The 27,136-nt window shown below is 41.6% G+C and overlaps 1 protein-coding gene across 1 annotated transcript in view; it reads left to right on the forward strand.

Moving 5' to 3' along the window:
• Positions 1–27,136, forward strand: part of fmn2a (formin 2a) — a 59,659-nt gene that overhangs the window by 19,208 nt on the left and 13,315 nt on the right. The window contains exons 6-12 of the mRNA XM_033613128.2: positions 4,999–5,086; positions 12,054–12,115; positions 22,276–22,367; positions 22,464–22,593; positions 22,700–22,846; positions 23,522–23,581; positions 24,242–24,362. Of these exons, the coding sequence (XP_033469019.2) occupies positions 4,999–5,086; positions 12,054–12,115; positions 22,276–22,367; positions 22,464–22,593; positions 22,700–22,846; positions 23,522–23,581; positions 24,242–24,362 (700 nt within the window). The remainder of the gene's footprint in view (positions 1–4,998; positions 5,087–12,053; positions 12,116–22,275; positions 22,368–22,463; positions 22,594–22,699; positions 22,847–23,521; positions 23,582–24,241; positions 24,363–27,136) is intronic.

Genomic DNA, 27,136 nt, shown 5'->3' on the forward strand with positions numbered 1-27,136 from the left:
AAAGTCAACAGAACTGGGAGACAGCAGATAAGCTAAGTGAGTTTGCCCTTCATAAGAAAATCATACTTTCATACAGGAATTGCTCTTCAAACACACTTCAGAAATAGCCGTCGTCAAGCATGTTGACATTCCTGGAGCTGTCAGATGGTTTCTTCAACACCTGAAGGACCTAATAGAGAGAATACACGTGTGTACAGAGCAGCACTACAACCTCAAGTCAAGATATAGGAGATGACGCACGGCAGGGTAGATGGGGGACAACCAGAATCAGTGTCCTCTTCTCTATTAAAATAGACTTCCCTTGATGCGATGTTCTGATTGATGGAGCTCTGAATGAGTCGGCTACCACATCAAGAAGCAGCTCATGTTGTGGTTGCATTGCTAAATTGCGAGGGACAAGAGACAAATTGAGGTGGGTGTGGGTTGAATTCCCTTGGTCCTCACAGCATGATACTGCTGTGGATGTTCTCCAACACAACAATGGCGCTGAAGATGCTGAGCTCAATAACAGAAAAATAAAAACATACGCTGAGCTGTGAGTGACTCCAATTTGGAGCCAACCTTTGACATTTCAAGCACACGTCACGAGGACCGGCCCCATGCCTTGAGACGATTGATCACATCTCCTGCTACTTGCTACTATTCCCATCCCCCTGTGTGCTGGGAGTTCAACTGTCTTGCTGATGAGAAAGGACAAGCATCCTCTCCAGAGCTACCACTAGAGAGCAGCTTTGACGTCAGTACTCGGCCAGTTTAAAGGCCCCTGTTGACATCAGTATCAGATGTGAAGAAATGAGTACTATCGCCTCATGTCAAGTGTTGACCCTGCAGTGTGTCTGCAGAGGAGTTTAAAAGAAGAGTCTTACAGTTTATGCTGCTGTCCTTCTCATACGGAGGTGAATTTGCTGCTAGATTACGTGACGCACATCCATTTCAGATTGAAGCTTTTGTTTCCTGGCACTTTGGGTCAGTGCAGCAGTATTTTGACTAGTGCTTTTTGAGATGCAAAGTGTGTTTTCACTTCCCAAATGAATGCAAATATGCAGCTTTAGTTTTCTCAAGACTTCAACTTTTCCATCCCACATGATTAAAGATTTCCTAAGCAGGTTAATGGAGGATTTGAATGACTGGAGGGCTGCAACTACTGATTATTTTAATTATGGACTAATCTTATGATTACTTTCTAAATTAATCAATTAATCATTTATTTGTAAATTGTTAGAACAGTGAAGAATGCCCTTGTTTGTCTGAGCAACAGTCTAGAACCCACAGATATTCAATTTGCGATGACAGAAGACTGAGAAAAGCTGCAAATACTCAGTTAAGATGCTAAAACTCAGGGATGGTTGGCATTCGTGCATGAAAACTTACTGCAATGAAACCATCAGAAAAGGGTTCTTTTAGCTGGCTTAACTGTAGCCAAGATGGATACTCCCACACACTCTATCTATTATCTAACTTCCATATTGTACAAGACTTGAGTTTATCAATTGCATCTTTAAAAAATGTTAAAGGAGAAACATTAAAAGTGCTGCTGACCTGGTGATATTCTTTATGTAAAATAGAATTGTAGATATTTGCTTATTTCGATACATGACAGGGTGAATATGAGGAGGAACACGTCTATCTTAGTGTACAAGTATGATATTTTAACATGTATATGAACATATGAACTTCTATGATTGCAAAGAAACAACGTTACCTGTAATATTTGTGAAACGGCAAAAAGAGCAGAGGGTAAGAGGCCTTTTGGCCCCTGGCTCCCCTTTCTTTTCTGTCCTTACATATGTATAATTTGTCTAATTAACGCATTCTCACTCCGACCACGTCACATATTGACGTTTGGTCATGGACTTTCCATGTCCACATACAACGTGCAAGGTACCCTGGGTGCGTTGGATGTTGAAGTTCTGGGACGCCGTGTCAAGTTCTGCCTGTTATATGCATTGTCTTCCTTCAAGATACACTTCTGTTTTCACAGGACATACAGTCTCTTTCAAAATAAACACAGTACGTTGGTACAACACCGCGAATTGACGTTTTATTCCTTCAACAACAAACGCACATGGTTAGGTTTAGGCAACAAAAGCACGTGTTTGGGTTTAGGAAAAAAGGGTTTGGCTTTACGGGATGCAAGCAAAGCTGTCTTGGGTGAAAGTCGGTGTTTGTTGGACCCATCCACTACCTCTCCTGCCAGCCCCAGTTGGACTTTCGCCGCCTTAACTTTCGTCCTTGTTCCGCCGCATTTCCCCCTAACACCACCAGGCACCGTTAAACTATAATGGCAACCAGCTGCACATCATGCTGATGTTAAAGGACACCTTTTTTTGTTGGTTTCTGACGCAGCAAGTCACTGTCCAAGCGCCACATTTAGACAGGAATGAGACCTGGCTTGTTTCTTCCACATTGTGAAGATGGCATTAATAAATCAATAAAAAGTTGGACACAAAAACCCTTAAAGTTGAAGTGTGTAAGATTTAGGGGGATTTTGTGGCATCTAGCAGTGAGGATGGCAGATTGCAACAGGTTTAAACTTCTCCCGCCTAGAATTCCTTCACTGTTTATAGTTCAGGAGGTTTTAACCGGGAGCCCAATTATCTGCAGAGGTCTCTTCCTCTCTAAAACAAAGAACCATGTCATTAAAACTGGTTAAAAACACTGAATAAAGCAGTTTCACGTTACAAATCTACGACAATGTTCGGCATGTTGGAGACGAACAACTTGCCCAACACTTGCTAATGTGTGCTCATATTTTCTCTGATATCTTAAGATACAAACATTTAGGAGTTTTTTACCCAGGGTCGAATTATCCACAGAGGTCTCTTCCTTTTCAAAACAAATGGACCCAGTGATTTAAACCCGTAAAAACACTAAATCAAGTAGTTCCAGGTTACAAATTAGTGTTTTCCTAATGCTGCTTGTTGCAGATGGGCTTCTAACTACGGCGGGTGACGCAAAAATAGCCCTATCTACAGCCAGAGTTTGGCTTGTCTGTTCTGGGCTACTGTAGAAACATGATGGTGAACATCTCCATAAATAAGGACCTGCTCCCTATGGAACAAAAACACAATGATTCTTATTTTCAGGTGATTGTACACTACAGAATATAAACTATTACAATCCATGTTTACTAATGTATCCCCCTAAATCCTACACACTGGACCTTTAAATTATAAATCGATTATCAAAGCAGTTGCAGATTAATTTGCTGTCAATCCATTAATCCAGAGGCAAATCAAATCATGATAGGTCAGAAGTAGATTAGTAATATAATTTGTCATTGTTGTAACATCTGGCTCTTGTGCAGACTGTTAATCAATCTATATGTGGATTCTGCAGAATTGTTTGTATGACCTACACCGCCCCTGCTCAGTTCAGACTGCCAAGTGATAAAATAGGACTAGAGTATATTTAGAATATATTTAGATTTGTCATATGTTATTAAAGTTCCCTTTTAACACAAAAGAAAAGTGAACTGTAGATCAGAAAAAGTCTTATTAGTGGTTTTAAATAAACTCAGTGCTTGATCCCAAAGGTAAATGTCAGACAGAATAGATTATAAAGAATTGTTACTTTTTATAAAGCTGAAAACTTGCCATTGTATTATCAGGTCTCTTTCAGCTTCTTTTTGGAGGACAAATTGTACCTCCAGTGATTTGTTTCTCACATGTGATTCAGATCTGTATGAGATTGATGAAAGTCCATATTGGCCAACCTTGAAATGATAAATGGATCAAAAGATCAACATGTAATTAATGAGACTTTGAGGATTTCTTTAAACCAAAAACCTATACACATGGATCTCATGAGACTGTTGAAAGACGCTGTATTAGACGGATTTTTTAGGGTTGTTTTGTTGTTCTCATAAAAGGCTATTGATGAAAATGTTCGTCACGAAAATAATTTCAATAACTGTGGTGGTTCATGGATCCAGCTGTGTTTCATTATGAAATAATACAACTGAAACACTGCGAGCATTTTCATTTTAGGTTGATGTAGAGAATGTAAATTGATCATCTGTAATATCAGGCAGCTCTGCAAGGTACTAAACCACTGGGCTCTGTTTTATGTAACTTTAACCTGGAGAATCAGGTCAGCTGATAAAACATGACTAATGACATATTTTTTTACTGCCATTAAACAGCTACCCAACAATAGCTATCACAGCCTCACTGTGGAAGCCGCTCGGCATCATATCTCGAACGTACTGTCCCCTGAAGCTGTGGTCGAGCCGGGGAAAACGGAGACAGTTGGGGCCTGGTGATATAACTTCCTGTGTGTTTGAGAGGTCTGTGGTCTGTGTGATCTGGTTTGGATGGAAGCGTTCTGTCTGGATCACAGTAGGCTACGGGTTTCCTGTCCTGTCCCTTCACCACTCCGCTACCCGGCGCACACTTCTGCTTACTCAGGCGAGCTGTGGTTCATAATGGGCCCCTTGGATGCAGTTTTTCATGCATAATAACAACACAGGCTTGATATTCAACTCCTGGCTGTTTGACAAGTGGAAGTTATTATTATTCAGCTAACATTTGTTAATATTGCAGCTTTTGAGGCAGTTTTTGATCTCGGGACACAATAGTTTTGACTACAAGTTATTTCCGCTTTGAAAAAATATTGCAGCATTGTGCAATTTCATAATATGTTATGTAAACAGAACCAGAGAGATTGTCTGTACATTTAATCAGTTGCAGAACTTTGTGATCATACTCCCCTTCATATGCCTCTTGTTGACTTAACATTTTTATTTGCATGACTGAAAGTGATAGATGTGGACAAATTGTTAATCACCACCAAGTCAGCTAGACAGCATTTTAATTTCAGTAATGTTTGTGGATGAATGGTTGGAAGTTTTCCTCCCACAGAAGGAAACAAATGTTCCTGTCTTTTGTTTCCAGTCAGTTATTAAATGTGTCATCTGCATGTATGTGTGCGCATATCATGGTATATTAGAGTATTAACATCCCTGCTCTCTGTGGTCTTTGTCCCATTTAATCCCAGGTGGTGAAGCTGTTGAACAACAAGCGTTCGCAGGCTGTGGGTATTCTGATGTCGAGCATTCATCTTGACATGAAGGACATCCAGAATGGTGAGTGTTATCATAAGGTCATTTATCTGAATGGCATTATTATGGATCCCACTGCGTCTCTGTCAATTTCCGCCGTACTGTGCTGTGAATGGCTTGTGCTCGTCACACTGACACATAATGGAATCAACTGTAAGGGCAAAGAGGTCAGGGTTAGAGCTAACGCTAGCCAATCTCAGCACAGTAGAGGCAGATTTTCCAAGAAAAGTAGTGGGATGCATAATAACACATGTGAACTCATATTTCTATAACCCTTTGAGAAGAACTCTGTCACACAAATTACAGTAAAATAACACAGTTGTGGAGGTGGTTTGATGTGTCTTCACACTGTAGAAGGAGTAGCCTGCGTGTTACTACAGTATGCAGGTTGCATTGAAAGCACCACTGTGATGGTCAGTATAAATAAATAGTAAATAGATCTGTGAGTACAGTAGAGTTATCAGTGATTAATTCATTTCTTATTTTCCAACATTTTCCAAAGCCTAATAATATACTGTACTTTAATTCCAACATAGTACTGTTGACACTGAGTTTACCTGTATTTCATAGCCTACAACAAAAAGGCATGCCTCTGTTGTATTTCTTTAATTATTTATTTCTTATTAAACCTTTATTTAACCAGGTTAGTCCCATTGAGATTGCAAAATCTCTCTTTAAAGGGAGACCTGGTCAAGATAGCAGCAATAAAATACAGTTCAGTGATTCAAACAATATACACACAAACATTAAAACACAAAGTGTCCATCCACAGAATATGTGTATGCCTAAGATTATCATATCAAAATTCAAACCACAGTGCCCAGAGGATAAATCCCTCTGACTCTGGTAATCCCCTGACTTTTCTTCTAGCACCACCATGAGGTTGACATCTGTGGTTTTGAGTGAGACGTCTCAACAACTGTTTTAGAAGTCGCCGTGAAATTTGGTACACACATGTGTGCCCCCCTCAAGATGAGTTCTAATAATGTGTACTATTCCTTAAAGGGACAATAAGCAAAATAGTTTCACCGCTAGGTTCGCTGTTGTGCACTGCCTGTAGAGCAAAACAAAGTGTCATGAGCCACTCCTCCCTCTACCTCTGCCCCCACCCCCCCGGCTCTGCTAGCCGCTCCCAGCTAGCTCCTGTTTGTTATTCAGGTTAAAGTGGGAAGATGGGAAGAAGCAGCGGGTCTGTCAGGCAGCTGAGTGAAGTGGAGCCTGAGGAGGAAGCACCGGTTAGCCCCCGCTTTCACTGCGGGCAGATTCACTCGCCACAGGGGCGAGGAAATAAAACCTAAACAGCCAGCTTAGTTTAGCAGTTAGCAATGTCTTTCACTCACTCTCGGTCTCTGCTGTGTTTAGCTATTTCCCTGCTTTCCTGTTAGCGTTAGCACTACTCGGCTACCACACTAACGCTCCAACTCCACCTGAGCCGGGAGCTGGGCTCACGGTCTCACAGAGAAGAGTTGGAACGTTAGCATGGCAGCCCATTAGTGCTAACGTCCCCACGCTTCTCTGCCAGATTCAGTGAGTCGGAGCCGAGAAGCGTGGGGACGTTAGCGTTAGCAGTAGTTGGCTGCCATGCTAACGTTCCGGGAGCCTGCTTCTCAGCTCCGGCGAGCTCTAGCGTGGAGCCTGGCGGGCTCACGGAGAATAGAGGAATGTTAGCGGTAGCTCCCAGAGTTAGCACTAGAGCTACTACGGCTATTGGAGTAGCTTGCAGCTATGGAGCGCTTCTACCAGCTCTTGTAGTCACTGAGCCTCGCCTCCATTTCAGCAAATATATTACATTTATTACAGGGACCATCATCATTGAAGTAGGTAGGGGAATAGCTAAACACAGCCGTCAGGCTGCCCGCCGGGCTACATTTTACAATGCTAATTGCAAATGTTAGCTGGGCTGCCGGGCTACTCACCTAATACAACTGAAACACCTGACGCATTGCTGGGACCGAGCCGCTAATAACTCAAGCTCCGGACATTAACCCATGCTGCGACTCTGTAACATTAAATTTAATTGAATCGACATAGCGACATGTGCTTAACGTTACTGTAACACTAATTAAAACAGACATTTGACTTTATGTTGTACCTGTCCAGGAGAAGAAGAGCTAGCTCCCAGTCAGATTGTAGCCCCTTTAGCTCTCGCAGTGCTCTCCACCTTGGAAATGCAAGGCCAACAACCGTTGTTTCTTTAGAGGTAATGTCAGATCCTGGTCGTCTTCAGGTGGACGTTCCGCTCTCTGCCATTTAATTTCGAAAGTACGCGCTGCCATTGCTCACCGGCTATAGCCTTTTATAGGGAGGGAGGGCCAAGGGCTCCGAGAGGAGGAGGAGGAGGAGGAGGGGTGGGGGGTTCACATGAACGTACATGAATGCGCAGCCAGACCGGCTTGTAAACAATGGGCTGGAGATCAACACAGAGAGAGGGTGTGTGAGGTCATGCTATACTCCAGATCAAATTACACCTCTAGTTCTTCACATAGCAATTTTTTAATTCCTTCAATCTAGAAATGATGAATTTCGCTTATTACTCCTTTAACTTTAGATGTGTTCATGCAGTACTTTGGTTTATGACTGCCTCACCTGTGTTCACTGCTAATTTCCAAAAAGCAGTACAGTACGGTTCAGTTCAATTCGCTTTTTTCCCCCGTTTCCACTGTGAAAAGTTGTGGATGGTACCAATGGAAATGTTCCGTCCTGTCCCCATTTTTGGTGACCCCTCTGTTGGGGTACCTTAGTGTGGCGTGGTGAGGTGAAAGAGGCCATCAAGTAGTATGAGGGGGAGAACCAACAACGCCACCTGGGGAATTGCACCCCAGGAAATACCTCAAAAGACGCCACTGCTACCTTCAGCCTTACTGAGAGAAAAAGGGGGGGTTTTAAATAAAAGTACAGGGAAAATAAAACGTGACAACTAAACTGGAATGGGCTCCCTTACCTACCAGTACAGCAAACAGCAGCCACCTCACACAGGAACCAGCAGCCAAAAAGAAAGAGAATGTGCTCACTCGCCCCTTATATAGGCTGGCTGTGATTAAGGGGAGTGGTTACTGCGGAGTGGAGTCTGGAGGTGCGTTCACAAGCGCTACTTGACTGTGTCAGGTGCTATACCCCACTACATTAGCACACAGATCTGGTACTAAAAGGTGGAGCTGTGAACACTGCAGTCTGTTGATTGGTCAATAGAGGACGGTCACTCTGCTCAGGGCTGAGTTGTGGCTGGTTTTGAGGCTCATGCAACCACTGTTCATACTGTGGAGAGTTTTATTAGTAAACTGTAACTATAAAATGAAAGGATGTTTTGCTGCCTCTTGCAGCAGCTGGAGTTGGAGAAAAAAAAAAACTTAATTCACTGGGCCGACTGCCTGCAGCTTTTAATGTGGAACAACATGAATTAATCAACACTTAATTTTCACTGTGACAACCTTGACCATTCCATTCCAGTTTTTATATGACATAAATTTTTAGTAATGAGTGGATCTTCAGTCGTTTATATATGTTAATTTCGACCAGGTTATGTGAACTGCATATCTAATCCTCACTTGGGGAGAAAAAAATGTCACGGAGCATCGTTCCTGTGGGCTCCGCCAACACTAAACCCCTGAGCTTGCCTGAGAAGGACTACAAGCACAAACCTGCTATTTTTAAATATCCCATGGAGAGACTCAAACTGCAGCCTGTTTTATTTTGTCCTGAAAATGTTGGAGTGCAACCCTGTTCTGTGGACGATAAACAAGGTGCAGACTTCCCTTTGTGTAATCGGGTATTAGGAAATACAGTGAGTGCTGGACGAAGAAATGAGTACTGGTTGTGGTGGAAACGCTAGGGTCTAGGTACCATGTCTAAAGGGCTACTTTTGGTTCCAAAGGTACCATACTGAAAGTGTTTGGTAGACACGGGGCTATTGTGAGTATGTTTGTGTGCTGACCTCCAGACTTAGGTCAGAACACAACAACATTTTGTGTCAAACAACTTCTACTACAGTAGTTTGCCATTTTATATTTTCTGCTTATGTGCTTTGGAAAACAGAGCACCACAAGCTTTGTACTCTCTTTTTATAGAGAATGAGCAGCCATTCTCAGGTGCGTAAGAAGGGCACACAAAATAAACAGTAGACAGCGCGCTTTACAAACACACAGTAAACACTGACATCAAACCCGACTCTTAGAACGCTTTCTGTATACAGAATTAAAATGTTGGCCGTAGTAGTGGGATTGTTTTGTTTGTCTTTGGCCTGCTGCTATCATAGTTAATAAAATACATCTTGTTCTCAGTCTACTGGGAAGTGAGTAAGATTAAGTATTGGCTAAGGTCACTGCCAACGCTTAAACCTCCCTCTAGTAGTTAGCTTTATCGCAAGTCATAATGTCGCAAGGCATCTGAAATGTTTTTCCTTTGTTACCCCCCTCCCCCGTCTGTTTTTCTTCGCTCTCATTTTGCATAATCTCCCCCCGTCTAACATCCACGTCGTGTTTCTCCGCGGCGCTGTGTCTTTCTCTGATGAGTTGTCACCATCTTGTCTAAACGGCTTTGTTAAAGTGAAGTCATTCAGGAGATGTTGATGGGAACAGACTGTTTTCCTGTTTTAGTTACTCTCTGATTGCTCTCCAGTCTTCGCTCACCCATGTGTCTAAACACTCTGCCTCATCTTCCCGTCCTATTCAGTCCTCCTACAGCGAAGCCGTTTATTACAGCCTCAAATCTTTATGTCAGTGGCAGAAGGGAAGGTTACATTAAAATAGATGCGCGCCACAGAAACCATAGTTGGTACATATTGTACACTTGTAGCAACAAACAGTTATCCTGAGGGCCCCTTTCATCTGCAATAACTTGAAGATTTTCACTCTTGTTTCTGGCCTTAAAGTCAGCCTTTGGTGCATCCATCTCAGGTCAAAATGGGAGGGCAAGTGAGGGCCACCCTCATCAGCACTGTCATTCATCTCCTATGTTAGGACAGTTTTGCCATAGTGAGTAATTAGCACTGATTGGAAACTTCAGTATATCTTGCAGAGTAAGATCAGAGGGAAGATATCTCTAGGTTTGGTTAAATACTTCTCAGTGTTATGTGCTTGTTATTCTGCCAAACAATTGCATGCCTACTGCCTTGCACAAACACACTCACCCTATAAAGTGTTTCTTGTTTATTTTGTCATGCATTCTAATTGAAAGATTATTACGAGTGACTAATTAAAGCCTTAAAATACTTGTTATTTCACCAAAGGAACAAAACCCAGAGGACTATCGTATTAGCAGTGCTATTGTTTTCTCATTCCTGAAATGATCTCATGTTCCCTTGTGCAGTTGGGGGATTAAGATGATTAAAAGAATTGAAGGACAGTTTGTTTACAAAAGAGAACGATTCATTCGTCAGAACTTTGTAGTCGTCCCTTACAGTGTAGTGAATCATTGTTTTATTTTCCTCTGTATTCCATGATGAAGAAGACGATGACAAGCGAAGCCATCATCACTCTGATATCTCCCACTCAAAGGAAAAACAACTTCTGAATCATTGATTTAGATGGTGTCTGTTTTATGACGACCCAATTGCTCAGCGAGAAGTCAACACATTTTTCTTTTCCTCACAGCTGTTGTTGTTTGTTGTCAGACTTGGCCCGACACTCTGCGTGTTTCATAGGACACTTCCGTGCGGTGTCTGCTTCCTGTGAGGCTTTTGGAGCGCCAGTCACAGTATTAGACGGTGGTTGCCGGCGCCACGCTGGGGTTGAATGTGGTAGTCGGGGTAGACCCAAGCAGATGGGTCTGGCTTTTGGTCATGAGAGGTCTGTGTCAGAGTGATGATACGGCTTTCTCCCATGTCTTTTAAAAAGCCGTCTCCAATCAAACCAGCCAGCCAGACTCTGGTTCAGATAGTAATGAAAACCAAATGGTTACAAAAGTGCGAGAAACAGAAAAGGGGAAAATCTGAGAGAAGGAAGTTATTTTTGTGGTGGCTTTGGAAGAGGAGAGAGTGTGAAGAGGTTAGAGAGTGACAGCAAAGAACTAGCAAAGAAGGAGTGGATTTGCCCTTATGGCACAAGAGGGAAGAGATTAAAAAGGCTGCAGGATTACATAAAGAGAGATAAAGCAATATCAAAGCAAAAAACACTACACAGAACTGACTGGCTCAGTGCAACAGTCACTCCAGGCTTTTTTCCAAATGTTGTCCTTCTCTAATTTTGTTTTGCTCATGAGCTTCTTTATTCTTGCTTCTTAAGGTAAGATTGGGAAAAGCTTATAAGAAATCCAGTCACATTCAATGTCCAAGCATAAGATGTGATGCAAAGTGAACACCGTGCATTACTTCAAGATCCTTTATCCCCTCTGACACAGGCTTTCCCCATGTACCTCAACAGCAAATCAGCAGATCAAAACAATGTGAGTAATATGGACACCCACAGCATGATGAAATACACATATAGGTGTCGAGTGCTTCACTGGGTGATTGTGCGTACAGCAACACCTCAGCCTCAACACCGCAGACCCCCGGGCTCTGTTTGTCTTTAAACATTTACTTTCAAAGGATTAATGCTCACGGGCGCCAGGTCCTCGCGCCGAGACAAAAAGGCGACACCAGGAATTCAAACACAGGAGTTCAAACACAGATCTTTGTACCTTTGACAGATTTCTAAGACCTCCGTATTTATGTTTTAGTTTGTGGCCCCTTCCATGCTATCGTGATGAGAGCTGATATCTAACTCACAGCACATGACGCTTCATGTGAAGAGAATTTCGCCCTTGTGTCATGCCACCTTCAGCCCCAGCAAAGCAACAAAACACAGATTTGAAACAGTGCTCTGCAAATGTTTGTGATCACTGTTTCAGCCAAAGAAAAATGTTATAATCTAGAGATAAAGATAGTGGAGGCTTGTTTGTGCTGCTTTGATTTCTGACTTGTTAACGTGTTTCTCAAAGGCAGCAGAGAAATGTCACGACATGCTGAAGTGTTAACATTCACATTAATCATGTCATCCTCTTCTTCCTTTCACAGCGGTTCTAAATATGGACAACGCTGTCGTTGACCTGGAGACTCTGCAAGCCCTTTATGAAAATGTGAGTAACAACAGGCTGTAGCAGTACTTTGACCTGATCACATTTCTGATTTTTACCCGCACCCCTGGTTTTCAAGTGCCACCTTGCCCCTCAGAAGAGAGTTACATGAGGTAGCAGTTGAAATCTTCCCCTGTAATATGGGACGATCCTTCACGACCCTGATGAGTCATCAGTGGTCGTCGATGCTGATGTTTATGTCAACAGACGGGACAAATGTTGCCCGGCATTGTGAATGTGGCGTCTTCTGCTGTGTAGATTTCTCTTGCGTGGGCGATAGACATCCATTTCTAGTTGTAATTTTTTCACAATTTTAGTTTCAGGCTTTAGAGTGGTGCAGGAATTAGTCCTAAAACCAGGAAATGAGTTAGAATTTTACCACTCCCAGTTAGTTCCTCTCAAAGTCAGTGGGTTTTTGGTTAATGCATGAAATAAAGTCTGTGGTGAACACAAGCTCAAGAGACTTTCATGTTTTGTTCTACCACATAAAATGTCAGTAAATACCCCACTCCTGAAAAAAGGCGGCTGCTGGCAAGTGGCTAACTGAGACTACACAGTGTCATCACACCAAACACAGCTTTACAGCCTTATTGTGGTGGCAATCTTAAGTCATGCGGCCACAGTGTAGTTTGTTTACAGCGTAACATTAGTATTCTTCACTTCTGGTGATTGCGTTTACACTTCAGCAGTCACAAAAGTGGTGTTCATCTGTAAAGTTTATCTTGCTGAACAAAACATAGAAGTATCATAAACTTTTGTTGATAATGGGAAAATCTCATTGGATTTTTGAGAGGGAACCAGGGCAATGCTAACTTCCATGTCAGCCTCCATCCATCATTGATGCACTCTATTCAATCAAACAAGTCATCAAATAAAAAAGAACAATGCTTCATTACCAATAGCAGTGCTCTGTAGGCTAACATTAGCAACCCCTGCTCCTACACTGCCAGTCCAACCTGATCTCACAGAAATACGTGAAATGACCACGACCTATTAACACCGCATTCCGTGGTGGCAGCACGTAATGGGTTGAAATTACGTGCTGCCACCACGAAAACAATGCCAATGTAAAGTCAATTAGGATCCTCTCCCGTGGTGGACGTGATTCAATCACGTCACGTCAACCTCGTTTTCCTCAATGATATCTTTAACATTCCTGTATACACACAAAAACGCGGAAGTGTCCTTGATAACTCAACAATATGACAGGTTAATGTCAAGGCCATAAAATAAAATAAATGTATTTTGCCAGCTTTTGATAGCGTAGGGCTTTAAGAGCATTGTGCTGTGGGCGGATGGGGCACATTCCACTACTGTTTTGTAGCTGCTGTCCGCCGTCTGTGGGCTTCATTCCATTTCAGATTGCCATCCGTCTGTCGTAACTGAATCCAAACGCCAGTAATAAATAAATAAATAAGAAGATAAAAATAAGGCTGAGCACGGAAGAACCAGAGAGGAAACATCATCACATGGAGCCGTCTGCCCCTGGCAACCCGGCCACCCTCCACTCCACCAGGGGAGAGTGGACCCCAAGCCAGCGCCACAGAACGGCTGCCCCGCTGGTTATACCTCTGACCGTGGCAGCTGTCACACAAACCGCTGCTGAAAATTATACATTTTGATACAGGTAGGCTATATACATATTGCAAAACTCTGTAAAAGTACAACAAAGCATATTTTCGTTTCCAGATATTTATTTGAAAACTAAACCATTCATACGGTCAATATAAAACATTTTGTTAGTAATAAAAAACAAATGTAATCTCAATGTGAGCCAGCCGGTGGGACTGCGGCTGAACCACTTCCAATGTTCATTCATTCATTCATTCATTCATTCAATCGCGTGTTCAATGTGTGTGTGTGTGTGTGTGTGTGTGTGTGTGTGTGTGTGTGTGTGTGTGTGTCAGAGAGGAGTATCAATAAAAAAAAGTAATTATTTCGGTGTTTATTTCTTTTATTCTTCCGTTTTTTTTTTAATTAAAATCCGTAATATAGCCAACAATATTTTTTTGCTGCTGGAGACAGCAGCAAAAAAAAAAAAAAAGCCATTATAAAAAGCCGACAAATCGTGTTAATTAATTGACATGAGACATTGAAGAGGTTGTCTCCTATAGTCTGTAATTTTTAATTTTTTTTATCATAACTTCTCGGAAATTACTCAAAAGTAGAACATGCTAAAAGTAAATACAATAATAGGCTAAATAGTATCTAAGCAATAATAAAGTGTCTAAACAATAATAAATATTATCTAAGTTATCTATTAGGCTACCATTCCACTCTGTAAATAGATTTTAACATTTCAATATGATTTTAATATTATTTTTGCTTATTTCATTATTGTTATTATTGGTTTTACTTTTTAGTAGTATTGTATTGTCTGAGGATGACTCATTTTACTAACTATCTACAGTAAAAAAGAAAAAAACAAGCAAAGAAACAAACAAAACTCATTTTATACACTGGGCCTTCAAAGTGCTCTCTGAAACTACACCTGGCATGGCTTGTGTCCAAAAAATGAAAAAATCTAAACTTTGTCGTAGAGCTAAACCAAATACATCATTGGAAAGGTCTCAACCTGGAGAGTAACATATGTCAGTATGAAGATTCTACATGGCTCCTGCTTTCAGCCATTGACCTTTGAACCTTGACCTCAGTGCATGTTTGAGGGCTTATAACTCAGCAATGAAAGGGGGTACAGACATGGGACCAACTGTTATAGAGAGCTCTTGACCTCAGCTATCATGTGGGTGTAGTCAACAACTGTGGGTGCTGTCAGATATGGATAAAATATGGATAAAATTCATTTTCACCCATTTAGAAATTAGATATTTAAAATCTGATTTCACAAATGTGTTTACCATCCCCTTAAAGTCCACAGTGTACTCTCAATTCAATATTTACAGCTTCCAAATCTGGGGAAAACACTTAGATTTTTAAAAAACTACAATTCCCTGGGACCGCGCCATGCAGTTTGATACATATCAGCAACATAGTTGTAGTTCTTCTGATTTGCAAAGTAGGGCTCTAAATAGGGTTGTAAAAAGATATATCTACTGAATATATCTAATATCAAGTAAAGCCGAACGAGTTATTACACTGCACCTAGATGAACTATGGTAAGAAAAAGTAAAGATGTCGGCTAATTTTCGATATTTTAGCTAATACACTAGAAACGGCGTTCTTGGGACAGTAGGTTCGTTTGCGGCATGTAAAATAGGGTTGTAAAAAGCTAGATCTACTGAATAAATCTAATATCTAGTAAAGCCGAAGTAGTTATTACACTGCACCTAGATGGACTATGTTAAGAAAAAAAGCAAGGATATTGGCTAATCGTAGTTATTTTAGATAGTACTCTAAAAACGGCGTTTTTGGGACGGTAGGTTTTTTGCGGCTTGTTGTAAAACAGGGTCGTAAAAAGATACATCTACTGAGTATATCAAATGTCTAGTAAAGCTGAACTAGTAATGACACTGCACCTAGATGAAATATGTTAAGAAAAAGTAGGCATGATGGTTCATTTCAGATATTTTAGCAAGTTCTCTAGAAACGGCGTTTTTGTGATTGAATATTTGAATAGGCTATAACAAATATCTAGAACAGCCGAACTATCACGTTATTATCATTATTATTATTATTGGTGGGAAATTATAACAGGGGAATGTATTTGCCGTTTTAATATCAAGAACACTTCCGCGTTTTTGTGTGTATACAGGAATGTTAAAGATATCATTGAGGAAAACGAGGTTGACGTGACGTGATTGAATCAGGGAATCCGTGTGTCCACCACGGGAGAGGACCCTAATTGACTTTACATTGGCATTGTTTTCGTGGTGGCAGCACGTAATTTCAACCCATTACGTGCTGCCACCACGGAATGCGGTGTTAATAGGTCGTGGTCATTTCACGTATTTCTGTGAGATCAGGTTGTGCCAGTCAGCACTGATAGCCTATTAGAGGAGCGTTAACAAGTGCAGTAGCTTTACTGCTGGATTTAGTCAAATTTTGGGTGTCACATGTCATCAAAGGAGGGGAATGCAACATGGAAGTGTCAAAATTTGGGACTGTCAGGCACAAATCAGCAATAACAATGTAATGTTAGCTAGCTAGTTTGTTAGCTACCAAGACATTAGCATACTGCTATTACTGCCACTATTAAAAAACTGCTTGCTGCACCTTTTTATTGGTGAGGCAAACATTTTGGCTAGCTAAGACTGCCTACTTATTTTCACAGCAATTAGTGACTAGTTACTAAAATGGACAGGCAGAGGGTAAAGTCATATAGCCTAGCTCTGGGTATCTAGTGACCGTTAACACCAGTTTCTCCTCTATTGTTTACCAACTAAAAACTTCCCGCCTCTCAAATCATCTGATTGGACAATTGGAAAAAAGCGGATGATGTGGGGCGCTTTCCTGCGCTGAGTTTTTTCAACTTGAGGAGTTCAGAGCGCTCCGGCAAAAACGCCACCTACAGTGCAGAAACGCGAGGCGTGTAACACAAAAAACAGTGAGTAAAAAGGTTCATTCTCGTTACAAACAATTGCAAAATACACTTTCTGTGTGATCAGGCCATGTGCTTGTTTTAAAGAAAAGGACAATGACACAACATTAAACTAAGATAATATCATACCTTTAAAACCTTTTATTAATGAAAAAAAAACATTTGTTAGTTTCTTTTGTTGCTTGGAAAGCCATCATGCCGATAATCTCTCATCACATCTGGTTTGAAGTGTGCCTTTTGAAGGGCCATATATCCGTGACACTTCCTCCTACCCGTAGATGTGAACACGCAAAACAGAGGGCAAAGGGCTAAGTGGTGGGGGCAAAGGCTGCATTACTATAATTGAGTACTGGAATCGGAGCTATGTCTTTATGGCTACAACAGTCATAAACATTTTTTGACTTTGCAATTTTGTGACTTTGAAGGGAGGATGATCGCGACTCATGTGGATGGTGGTTTCAGTTAAGTCAATAGACCAGTGAAAAGACAATATCCCAAACTGAAATACACTGCTGCACTTTCCTGCCAATGCAGAACCATATAAATACACAGTGTTGAGCAACAAACCCAATGTAATTATACAAAGTAACACCACTGACAGCTCAGGCTGATCTCGACTGCAGCGTTCAGTGTGGGAAAAAACCTTTCAGCCTATTTTTTTCTTCTCCTCTGTGGTTCGCTGCAGAAGTATTATTTTGGAATATGCCTGTGACAAATAGAATGATTTATGGTTACACATTTCATGCCATATATGAATAACAGGCAATCATTTTATTACAGAATGAAACTTGAGAATACTCAACAAGCCGTGATATCAACTAAGCAAGAAAATCATTCATCAGCTGTTAGTGTTGTTTTATTTGGCACTTCCCTGAGGGTAAGCCACAAAACAGCAATTGCTATCAATCAAAAGATACCTCTGGAAGATTATTAAAAGCTGTATTTTTGTATGCAGTGAAGGTGGGAAAACACTTTTTAATTAAATTGGTGTGTTTATAATACAAAGCAGCATGGTTTATGCACTGTCAGTCAGAGATGTCACTTCGCTGCGAGCATATTTCTCTATGTGGAGCTCTTATTCCATGTTCCACTTGAAAGGGTGAGCTAAAGGAAGTGTGCATTAGATACCAAAACAAACAGGCGAGCCACAAACCGTACTGGTATGTGTGCTGTTTGGCGACACAGTCAGTCTTGTGTAGGTTTGTCTGCTGGCCTGGAAGGGGACCAACGCTTTCACATAGTAAACATGTTTTCTTCACACTGGATCTGATTGACTTCGCTTTTGTAATGCCCCTGTGCAAAGGAAATGATAGTTGAGAAACTCCTGCGTTTGTGTCACACGGCTCGTCTTGTGGTTTAAAGTAAAAAAAAAAAAGAGAGAGTACACTGAGCTTCGCCAAGTGAAACGACCACATTTTATCCTATAATATTAGCATAAAGAGACTTATAGGGAGCTGTCATCACTGTTTTCCAATATGTCTCCATTTTGGCGATGAAGGGCTCCTTGTATACAATAAATACATATTCATCAACCTTCACTGATAGGAAGTCTCCCCCCGCCCCGGTGGAAACAGTTCAGGACCCGTTCGCAGTCAGGTCAGTAAATAATGGAACATGAAAACGGGCATGTTTTCCACATTTCAGCTGTAATACAGTTTTAAGATGCTGTGAAATTCCTATGAATTGCTTCTTGGCACAACTACACAGAAGAGGCCTGGACCTTTGGCTGCCAGAGGCATATTAATAATGTTGATCATGGGAATGAGACTGAGGCTTGAGACAAGCTGTAGTTATGAACCAATGTGTCATAACTGAGGATCAAAAGTCTTCTAACCTCTCCACTCACCCCGAGACTTCAAGCCCTCTCCCGCTCTCCCTCTCCTTCTCCCCCTTATGGCCTAAGGCTATGTTATTGAGTTGAGGAGCCAAATTGTTTCTCTTTTGTATTGCGAGACTCCATCCTGTCTGTGGGTCTCCAGCCCCCTAAACCACAGTTGGCAGCACAGTCAGCCTGTCTTGAGGAATGCAAGGGGCTTCTAATGGTTACACCCTCACTCACTGTGCTAGGAGCGAGATCACACACTGCTCTCCCTCACTGTCTTTTTCTCTTTCTCTCTCTCTCTCTCTCTCACACACACACAAATATGCTCGCAAACAAACATGCTGACCCACACAAATGTGCACATGCTGTACTGTATGCACACAGGGACAGAATCACACACAGGCAGGGACAGAGTCGCTCAGTCTATGAGCTGCGGATTATAGCCACTCCTGTTCTTTGAACAATAAGCCACCGCCATTAAAGGGGTCACAGTGATAGTGGGACACCACTCCCTCCCCTCCAATATCATAAGCCATAATCTGCGTCCAGACTGGCTGTCTGAAGTCAGACTCCTTTCAGCTGACGGTAGCTAAATGTCATGGAGGTCAGTTAGACCCTCAGTCCCTCCTACGGACTTTTACACGACATATAATCACCTCATGCGACTTTTTTCCCATGTCGAGGCCTTGTGATGTCTAAATATATTTCACATGTTTATAACATGATGCAATTTGTCATTTGGACACTATTCTTTGGCAGCTCAATATACAAATAATCTCATAAATGTTGTTCCATTGAAAATTGAGTGACATAAATAGTGATTAAGCCCTGGCTGGCTCTGTTTAGCCCTGCACTAGAAACCTGGCTAATGAATACCACTTGGCTACCGCTAGAATTCTGGCATCGCAAATATCATCCTACTTTCCTTTGCATTTGGTATTCCACATGGGACTGTATTTCTCATGCTAACAACCACTGCAACATGCCCTAGCAATTCAGAGATCACACGCTAATGCCTACTTGTCCCCAATTACACCAAACACTGCTGGGCTCCGCTGCTGCCCTTTGAAAAGGATCTGCTTTGTATTAAATATATTTACACTTGAAAACATCTCGAGAGAAGGCGAAGGAGAGCTTGCCCTCGTCGACAGAAGGCAGCGGTGTGTAGAATACTAATCGGGCCCTCAGTGCGTTTGATGCTGGTGTTTGATGTTTTCCAAGGATCCATGCAGAGGCCAAACCCCAGAGAGAAAGATGGAGAGAAACAGAGGGAGAGACCAGACTGCTGAGACGCAGACTTCGGGGGTCTTTGGAGGGACTGAGAGAGAGTTTACATTTTCTTCCTGGGGATGGTTTTATTGTTTTGCCCATCTGCGTCAGCCACATTAACATCTATTGTCTTAGCCTGTTGTGAAACGAAGGGGCATTTCTGGACTGCTTTTTTTATACCACCTTGTATAAAACTGTGGTCCAGAGTCTGACAGCAGGATAATAGTCAGGAATGTAGTCTGGCTGAAGGCGACTCTTTAGCGTTTATGAAGCTTATACTGTATAGACAGGCATACGGTTGAGTTTAAGTACAAAATGGCAGAATTCTTTTACGCTTGAGTTGAAGTTTATCCACATAAAGAAATGGAGTACTACACTGACAAAACAAACCCACCTCAAGTTTAGCTGCGCGGGAGCTTTTGATCACGTCACATGATCTCTTTGTTTGCCAGTTGTCCTGAAATTGTAGATGTTGAGATTTCCGGTTGAGGTTCAACATTCATTCCTGATCTTGAAAACAGCATTTGACGAAGCATCATTGCCTCAAGGTCCATTTAGTAAGTGTTGTGGTGCTTTTGATCATATAACATGATCTTCATCAGCAGAAAACAAAAGTTTATCCACACCAGTGGTTCCCAACTGGTGGGTCGCGGTCCAAAAGTGGGTTGTAGGTCCATTCTGAATGGAACGCAAGTGACTCACCAACATGTCAAATTTGTGAAAAACACACTTTGTTTTAAGATACAGTGAATTTCCGGCGCAGAGTTTTTATTTTGAAGTGTCATTTCCTGCTGTAGAGTGACTGAACAACAGGCAGCTACTTGACAGAGATAGAAAACTAGCACGACAACATGGCTAAACGCAAGTACGTTGCTGAATGTATTAAACTGTGTGGACCAGTTGGGAACCGCTGATATGTACTATATGTGTATTTGTCTGTTTAATCTGCTTTGTGTGACACCAGAGACTCAGAGGTCTGAATGATAAAAGTAACCTCTGATTTATTAAAGAACTGTAAAGCTGGAATTACGTTTCTGCTGAGTTGCATAAAAATTCCTTTGCAAACTTCACGGTGAAGGGTGTTGCACATCAATCAAGCTGCACTTACTATCGTCATTGTCTTGTAAATTAACACTGATGAATCTAAATTCATTGTATTTGTTTGTTGTTGTTTGTCACTGGGATAGGATAGATTTTTGTTTTCTTCATCTACATTTTTTTGCAGTGTGTTTTGTAAAACATGGCACTGCTACGTAGTTTTTTTCCTGTCCTTCTTCACTTGTTCAAGTCCATTCTGTTGCTGTTCATTCATTTGCAATACCCAGTTATCATCATCAGTCTATCTTGACTCTGTGTATTTGTATATCCATGTGTAATAAGTGTATTTAGCGGTTCATTTGTTTGTCTGTGCAGGCCAGTCTTAGGAAGGGGCGGGATGGATTTGGATTTTGTGGGTTCAGAATGTATATGCTCCTATGTTTCTTGGTTGTTCCAAAAAATACCAATAAAAATGACAAAATACATACATTATACCAACAATCCATTCAAGTATCAAAGGAAAATCATATAAATGTGTCTGAAAAACACCCGTGTATTTGGTTATGAGGATCAAGGAGGAGCATAATTCCAATTTAATACCAGTGTGTTTGGTTTTAAGGCTAGAGCACAGGACTTTTATACAGTATAAATGAACATCCGTTACATGTAATCCTTTGCCGAATGAGTTCAAATAATGCTTACTAAGCCTATCGCCACCAGGGAAAGCTTTCTTTATTTTTCAGTACACTAGCAGTAGTTGTAGTGTTGGAGGTCTGCGGCGACTTTCCTGCACATGCGCACCAGAAGTGATAGTTTTTACAGTATGTCAGCCAGCTAGAGCTGAAGGCTGTAGATATTAAAGTATTGAATTACGTTAGCTTTGTTTCGTTTTTATTGCCTTGGCACTGCTTTTCATTTTGTTTTCTGAATGCTTTATCTGCATGTAAGTGATTCTGATTATGGCTTCTGACACTATGTTTGTTTATAGTTTGAAATAAACATTAAATAAAAATAGAAGGCAGGATAGACCATAGTGAGGGAGCAGCAGCTTGGAGTATGGCTATGGCGGAAAATCCTAAGAAGCCTCCAAGAAAAATTTTGGAGTGCATGTTGGGGATAAAAAAGAAACTTGGCGTTCAGGTGAAGGATACAAGTCATAAAAAGGACTGAAAGAGAGCGCTCCTGGAAGAGGGAGAGATGAGCTCAACTGCAGGCATACGTCATAAGCACACATTGACAGTGTTTGTGTAATTACTCTGACTGCCAGAGGGGGGAAACAAAAGTTCCGCACTCCAGCTTTAAAGGCTCAATTTTAACAGTTCCTCATGTTCGTTTCTTTTGATCAAACTATTCATGTACTGCAGTTTGGTCAGCTACTCTTACACTTAGTTTGGATTGTGATTTGAGTAAAAACTACTTTGTCATCTATAAGACTTTGTTATTTATGACATAATTATGGTATCCTGTACTCTGGGTTTCACATGCCGATACAATTCCCATTTACCACCGAATTTAATCTGCATTTTCCTTTGACAGAGAGCTCAAAATGATGAGATGGATAGCATTAACAAGCATATTAAATCATCCAAAGACAAGGAGGATGCCAAGCCACTGGACAAGCCTGAACAGTAAGAGCCAAACCTACCTTCTGCACAAAATTCATTACACGAGAGGTGTGTCATTAAACAGATGTGTTATGGTGTCTGATCTTGTGCCTTCATCAGGTTTCTACTCCAGTTATCCCAAATCCCCAACTTCTCTGAGCGAGTGTTCTGCATCCTGTTTCAGTCAACTTTCCATGAATGTATCACCTCAATCCTCCGTAAAGTAGAAATCCTTCAGAGAGTGTGCAAGGTGAGCCACTGGCCCTCTTCTCGCTTCATTTTCCTTTCTGTCACTCACTTTAACCTTCATGTCTTCATCTCGTGTGTGTGTGTGTGTGTATGTGTGTGTGCACCAGACTCTCGAGAGTGGTAAGTGTGTATTTCAGGTGCTTGGCCTAGTGCTGGCTTTTGGCAACTTCATGAACGGAGGTAATCGGTCCCGAGGGCAGGCCGATGGCTTCACCTTGGACATCCTGCCAAAACTGAAGGACGTTAAGAGCAGTGTGAGTCTGTGTGTTACGGCTGTGAAAGCAAACATCACTCACTCTACAAGAGCAGACACTCAATTAGGTGTTATTCACAAGCAAACAGGAGACTGGAATACCTAAAGGAGACAAGCCTGTGTAATTTACGAGCTCACACAGAACACGCTTTATTCTGTAATTCACATTATACTAGAGAATAAGTGGTGTGGGAAAATGGTGACTCTAAATGTTGATCTGGTCTCAGTTTTGTAATTGTCCCTTCTATGGTGGAGCCCAGAGCTCAGAGTCCAGGAGTTGAAAGGGACCTTCACTGCTGCCAAACATAAGGACCATGGCTGTGCAGATTTAGAGGAGAGGCCTTTCTGTTTACTGTTCTTATTCAATATCTCAACGGGCTCAGCATGCCCTTGGCACTGCCATATAAGGACACAGTGGTTTGTGTTTTTGTGGTGGTGGACCGGGTAAGGTATCCATAAAGAACATCAAACTTTCCACCAACTCTGAGTTATGACAGCCAGCCCAGCATAGTCATGTTTTGTTGTATTGCTCCTCCAATGCCATGATTTATCCCCAACTTCTGCGACCGCTGTCTTTATTCTTGTTTGCCACGCACAAATTAAAACGTCCTGCTCCAAAATGATTAAATTAATAAATAAAGGGGTTTATTTATTTGGATCTTTTTCTTTCTTTCAGGATAACTCCCAGAGTCTTTTGTCCTACATTGTTGCTTACTATCTAAGGCACTTTGATGAGGTATGTTTTGGTTCCTGTTTATTTGAATCACTTTTCTGTTTTAGTCTGATTTGCTTAGAAATCCTTCCAGAGCTCTCTTTTCATCTCCTCTCTTGCCAGAGGATACCATGGCTTATCCTTTATCAAATTATTTATTTTCTCTTTCCTCATTTACGGCAGAAACAAATCTCTCTCCTTCTTTGGCTCTCGCTCTTATAGTTCTCTTTCTGTCTTTCACTCTTCATCTCCCGCTCTGGCTCTGCTTTGGTCTGGGTTCATTCAAACCTGCAGTCTGTTCGTTGGCACAGCATCCAAAGGAGCGCTAGTGTAAATAATTAGGTTCTCCAGATGAGATGAACTCAGTAGAGTGCTGCTTGCCAAAATCAACCTGCATGACATGGCTCTAGCACTCATAATGGCCTTGTAGTAACTCTGATGGAGAGAATTGCGGTATACTTTCTGCACTGAGCTTAATGGTTATTATCTGCTGTAGTTTCTGCCATATCTTTGCTGGGATGTTTGGACTGCTGATAAGAACATGAAGGGCTCTGAAGACATTTATTTCAATCTTGCCTGGTGTGTACAGTATATACTAGAGAGGCCCTCTCGCATTTGAGGAGGATTGACTTTGACACTGGTGTGTGTGTTTTTTGTGCTTGAATGTGTTTTGCGCTTTACCAGGATGCAGGCAGAGAGACGTGTGTCTACTCTCTGCCTGAGCCCCAGGACCTTTTCCAGGCCTCCCAGATGAAGTTTGAGGACTTTCAAAGAGATCTGCGCAAGCTGAAGAAAGACCTCAGTGGTATGATCATCAGTCTATGTTGCACAATTTTCCCTCTGTTTGAGCACACCCAAAACCTTTAAAGGTTCAGTGTGTAGGATTTAGGGGTATACTGTATATAGCAGAGATGGAATATGATATAAAAAGTATATGTTTTAGTATCACTTGAAAATAAGAATTTTTGTGTTTTTATTACTTTAGAATGAGCTGTTTATATCCACTTAGGCAGCGGATCACAGTAGCCCAAAACAGACAAACCAAACACTGGCTCAAGACAGGGCCATTTTTGCGTTTTCGTATCTTCGCGTCAGCCATCATTGTTAGTTAACCCTTCACAATGAGCAGTGTCAGAAAAACTTTCATTCATTCATTCATTTTCCTTAACCGCTTATCCGGTTGGGGGTCGTGGGGGTGCTGGAGCCCTTCCCAGCTGACATTGAGCGAGAGGTGGGGTACACCCTGGACAGGCAGGGCTGATAAATAGAGACAGACCATCATTCATGCTCACATTCACACCTTTGGATAATTTGGAGTCACCAATTAACCTAATGTGCATGTCTTTGAATTGTGGGAGGAAGCCGGAGTACCCAGAGAAAACCCACGCTGACACAAGGAGAACATGCAAACTCCGCACAGAAGTTTGGGATTCGAACCAGGAACCATCTCTTGCTGTGATGCTAACCACTGCGTCACCATGGCGCTCTGTTAGGAAAACATTAGTTTGTAAAGTGGAACTGCTTTATTCAGTGTTTTTACCCGTTGAAATCACTGGGTCCATTTGTTTTGGAGAGGAAGAGACCTCTGTGAATAAGTAGACTAGTAAAAACCTCCTGAATATCTTACCAAGTTATCGGAGTAAAAAGCTGAGCACACATTAGCAGGGTTCATCTCTGACAAGCCAAACAGAGTAGGAGAGACACTGATTTGTAACGTGAAACAACTTAATTCAGTGTTACCAGTTTAAATCACATTGTTTGCTTTGGCGAGGAGGACACCTCTGCAGACAGTTTGGCTCCTGCTGGAAACCTCCTGAACAACTAACACCAATGGATTTCTAACCAGGAGAAGTTTCAGCTGGTTGCACTCTGCTCTCCTCACCAATGGACACCACTAAATCCCCTTAAATCTTACACACTGCTGCTTTAAACTGCATATTTACAACAAGCTTGCTAGGTAGTAAACTTGGCTATTTCATATCTAGCAAATTATGGCAGGTGTCATATCATGTTTATGATACAATCACATGGAAATTTATGAAGCAGTAGATTAAGTATTAATACATGCACGTATCTGCAAGCACAGTGGAAAATGATTTTAAACCTGACCAGCTATGGTCATGTGTGGATGGTAGAGGCGGGTCAACAGAGAGATAGCATCTGTTTGTTGTACAGACGAGCTAACCAGAAGCAGATGTGACTTGTCAGATGTAGACTCCTGTTGGACCTGGCGTGCCTTTACTGTCCTCATGAAATAAGGATCAAAATATAGAAGGGGGAGGACGGGCAAGGTCAGGGAACTTCCACTACCTGTGTGCACTATCAAAGGTTCAACAGCTATTCAGTGAACTGGAGGAGGCTCTCCTGGAGCTCTGAATCACCTCACCCTGCAAGCTGCAAACCTCCAACACGCAACAAGGAGGCTGCTTTTGAAGAGAATTTCAGAATAGTCATGCATGTCTCTGTGCATGCTGTGCACTTTACCCAGGAGGGTTCTAAATGTGATTCATGGGTGGACTGATTCGGTTAATGGCTGACTCTTTGACTCTTTCATTCATTCATTTTTTTCATACTTTCAATCATCAGTCAATCAGTTCCTGAACCTATACATGTGGTTTCTCTATTACATAACTTTTCCATGACTATACACTTTCTACCAGCCAACCTTTTAATGTCATGAACATATCATTATTATCGGTGAAACTTTTTATCACCAACGTTTTGTCCCCAATAAACAACAACTTAAGAGGGAAAAATACTTTTGTGGGATTCACAAGCCAAGAATTTCCATTGAACTATGGTTACAATTATGTAATCGCTCAATAAAGTTAAAACATAATAAAACTAGAGTCACAGGGTGAGAGTATTAGTTCATGTTGCATTTTGGTTTTAAACATAGATAAAATTAGTAAACATATAAAAGAGGCTTATGGAAAAATCTGGTAAAAAATGAACAGGGTATGTTATTGCAAATCAAGACGTCAGGAAAAATGTATGGAAATTGGATTATACTTGACCTGACAAACTGAGTGATTGAGTAAAAGGAGCCCTAATGAATGAGGCAGTTGGGAAATACTCCCTTTCATTACCCTGTCTCAAGTCACTCAGCACTTGGAACACTTTCCAAGGACCAAAGTGCCTACAGGAGGTAAAAAATGCCGAATGTGTGTGTGTGCACACGTGTATACGTGTGTGCTTGCAGTTTGATCACCAATTCCCCAAACCCGGTCTGTTCTCTATCATGTTTTATGCATCTTTGCTGCTAAACCAATCAGGTGCCTGATCCGTGCTGCCAAATATTGTTTTTCCTCTGCCATAATGATTCTTTAGGCTGTTCATTATTTGCAATTCATAAAGATGGAGTTGCTGGCAGGGGAAATGAACTTGCGTCTGCTTCGACCCCAGTGGCAGTGGCACATGCTGACCGTACATAAATACATCATCACATGCTATACCTGCAGACCTCTTCATTACCTAGCCAAGCCAGCTGAGTGCTCTAGCAGACGCGGGCTTCGATGACAGTTCCCAGAGGGGGGTTCCGATCGGTAGGCGGTGCAGAAATGGCCTTGGCTGGCTCGA

The sequence above is a fragment of the Epinephelus lanceolatus genome, chromosome 17, assembly GCF_041903045.1.
Source record: "Epinephelus lanceolatus isolate andai-2023 chromosome 17, ASM4190304v1, whole genome shotgun sequence".
NCBI classification, from domain to species: Eukaryota; Metazoa; Chordata; class Actinopteri; order Perciformes; family Serranidae; genus Epinephelus; species Epinephelus lanceolatus.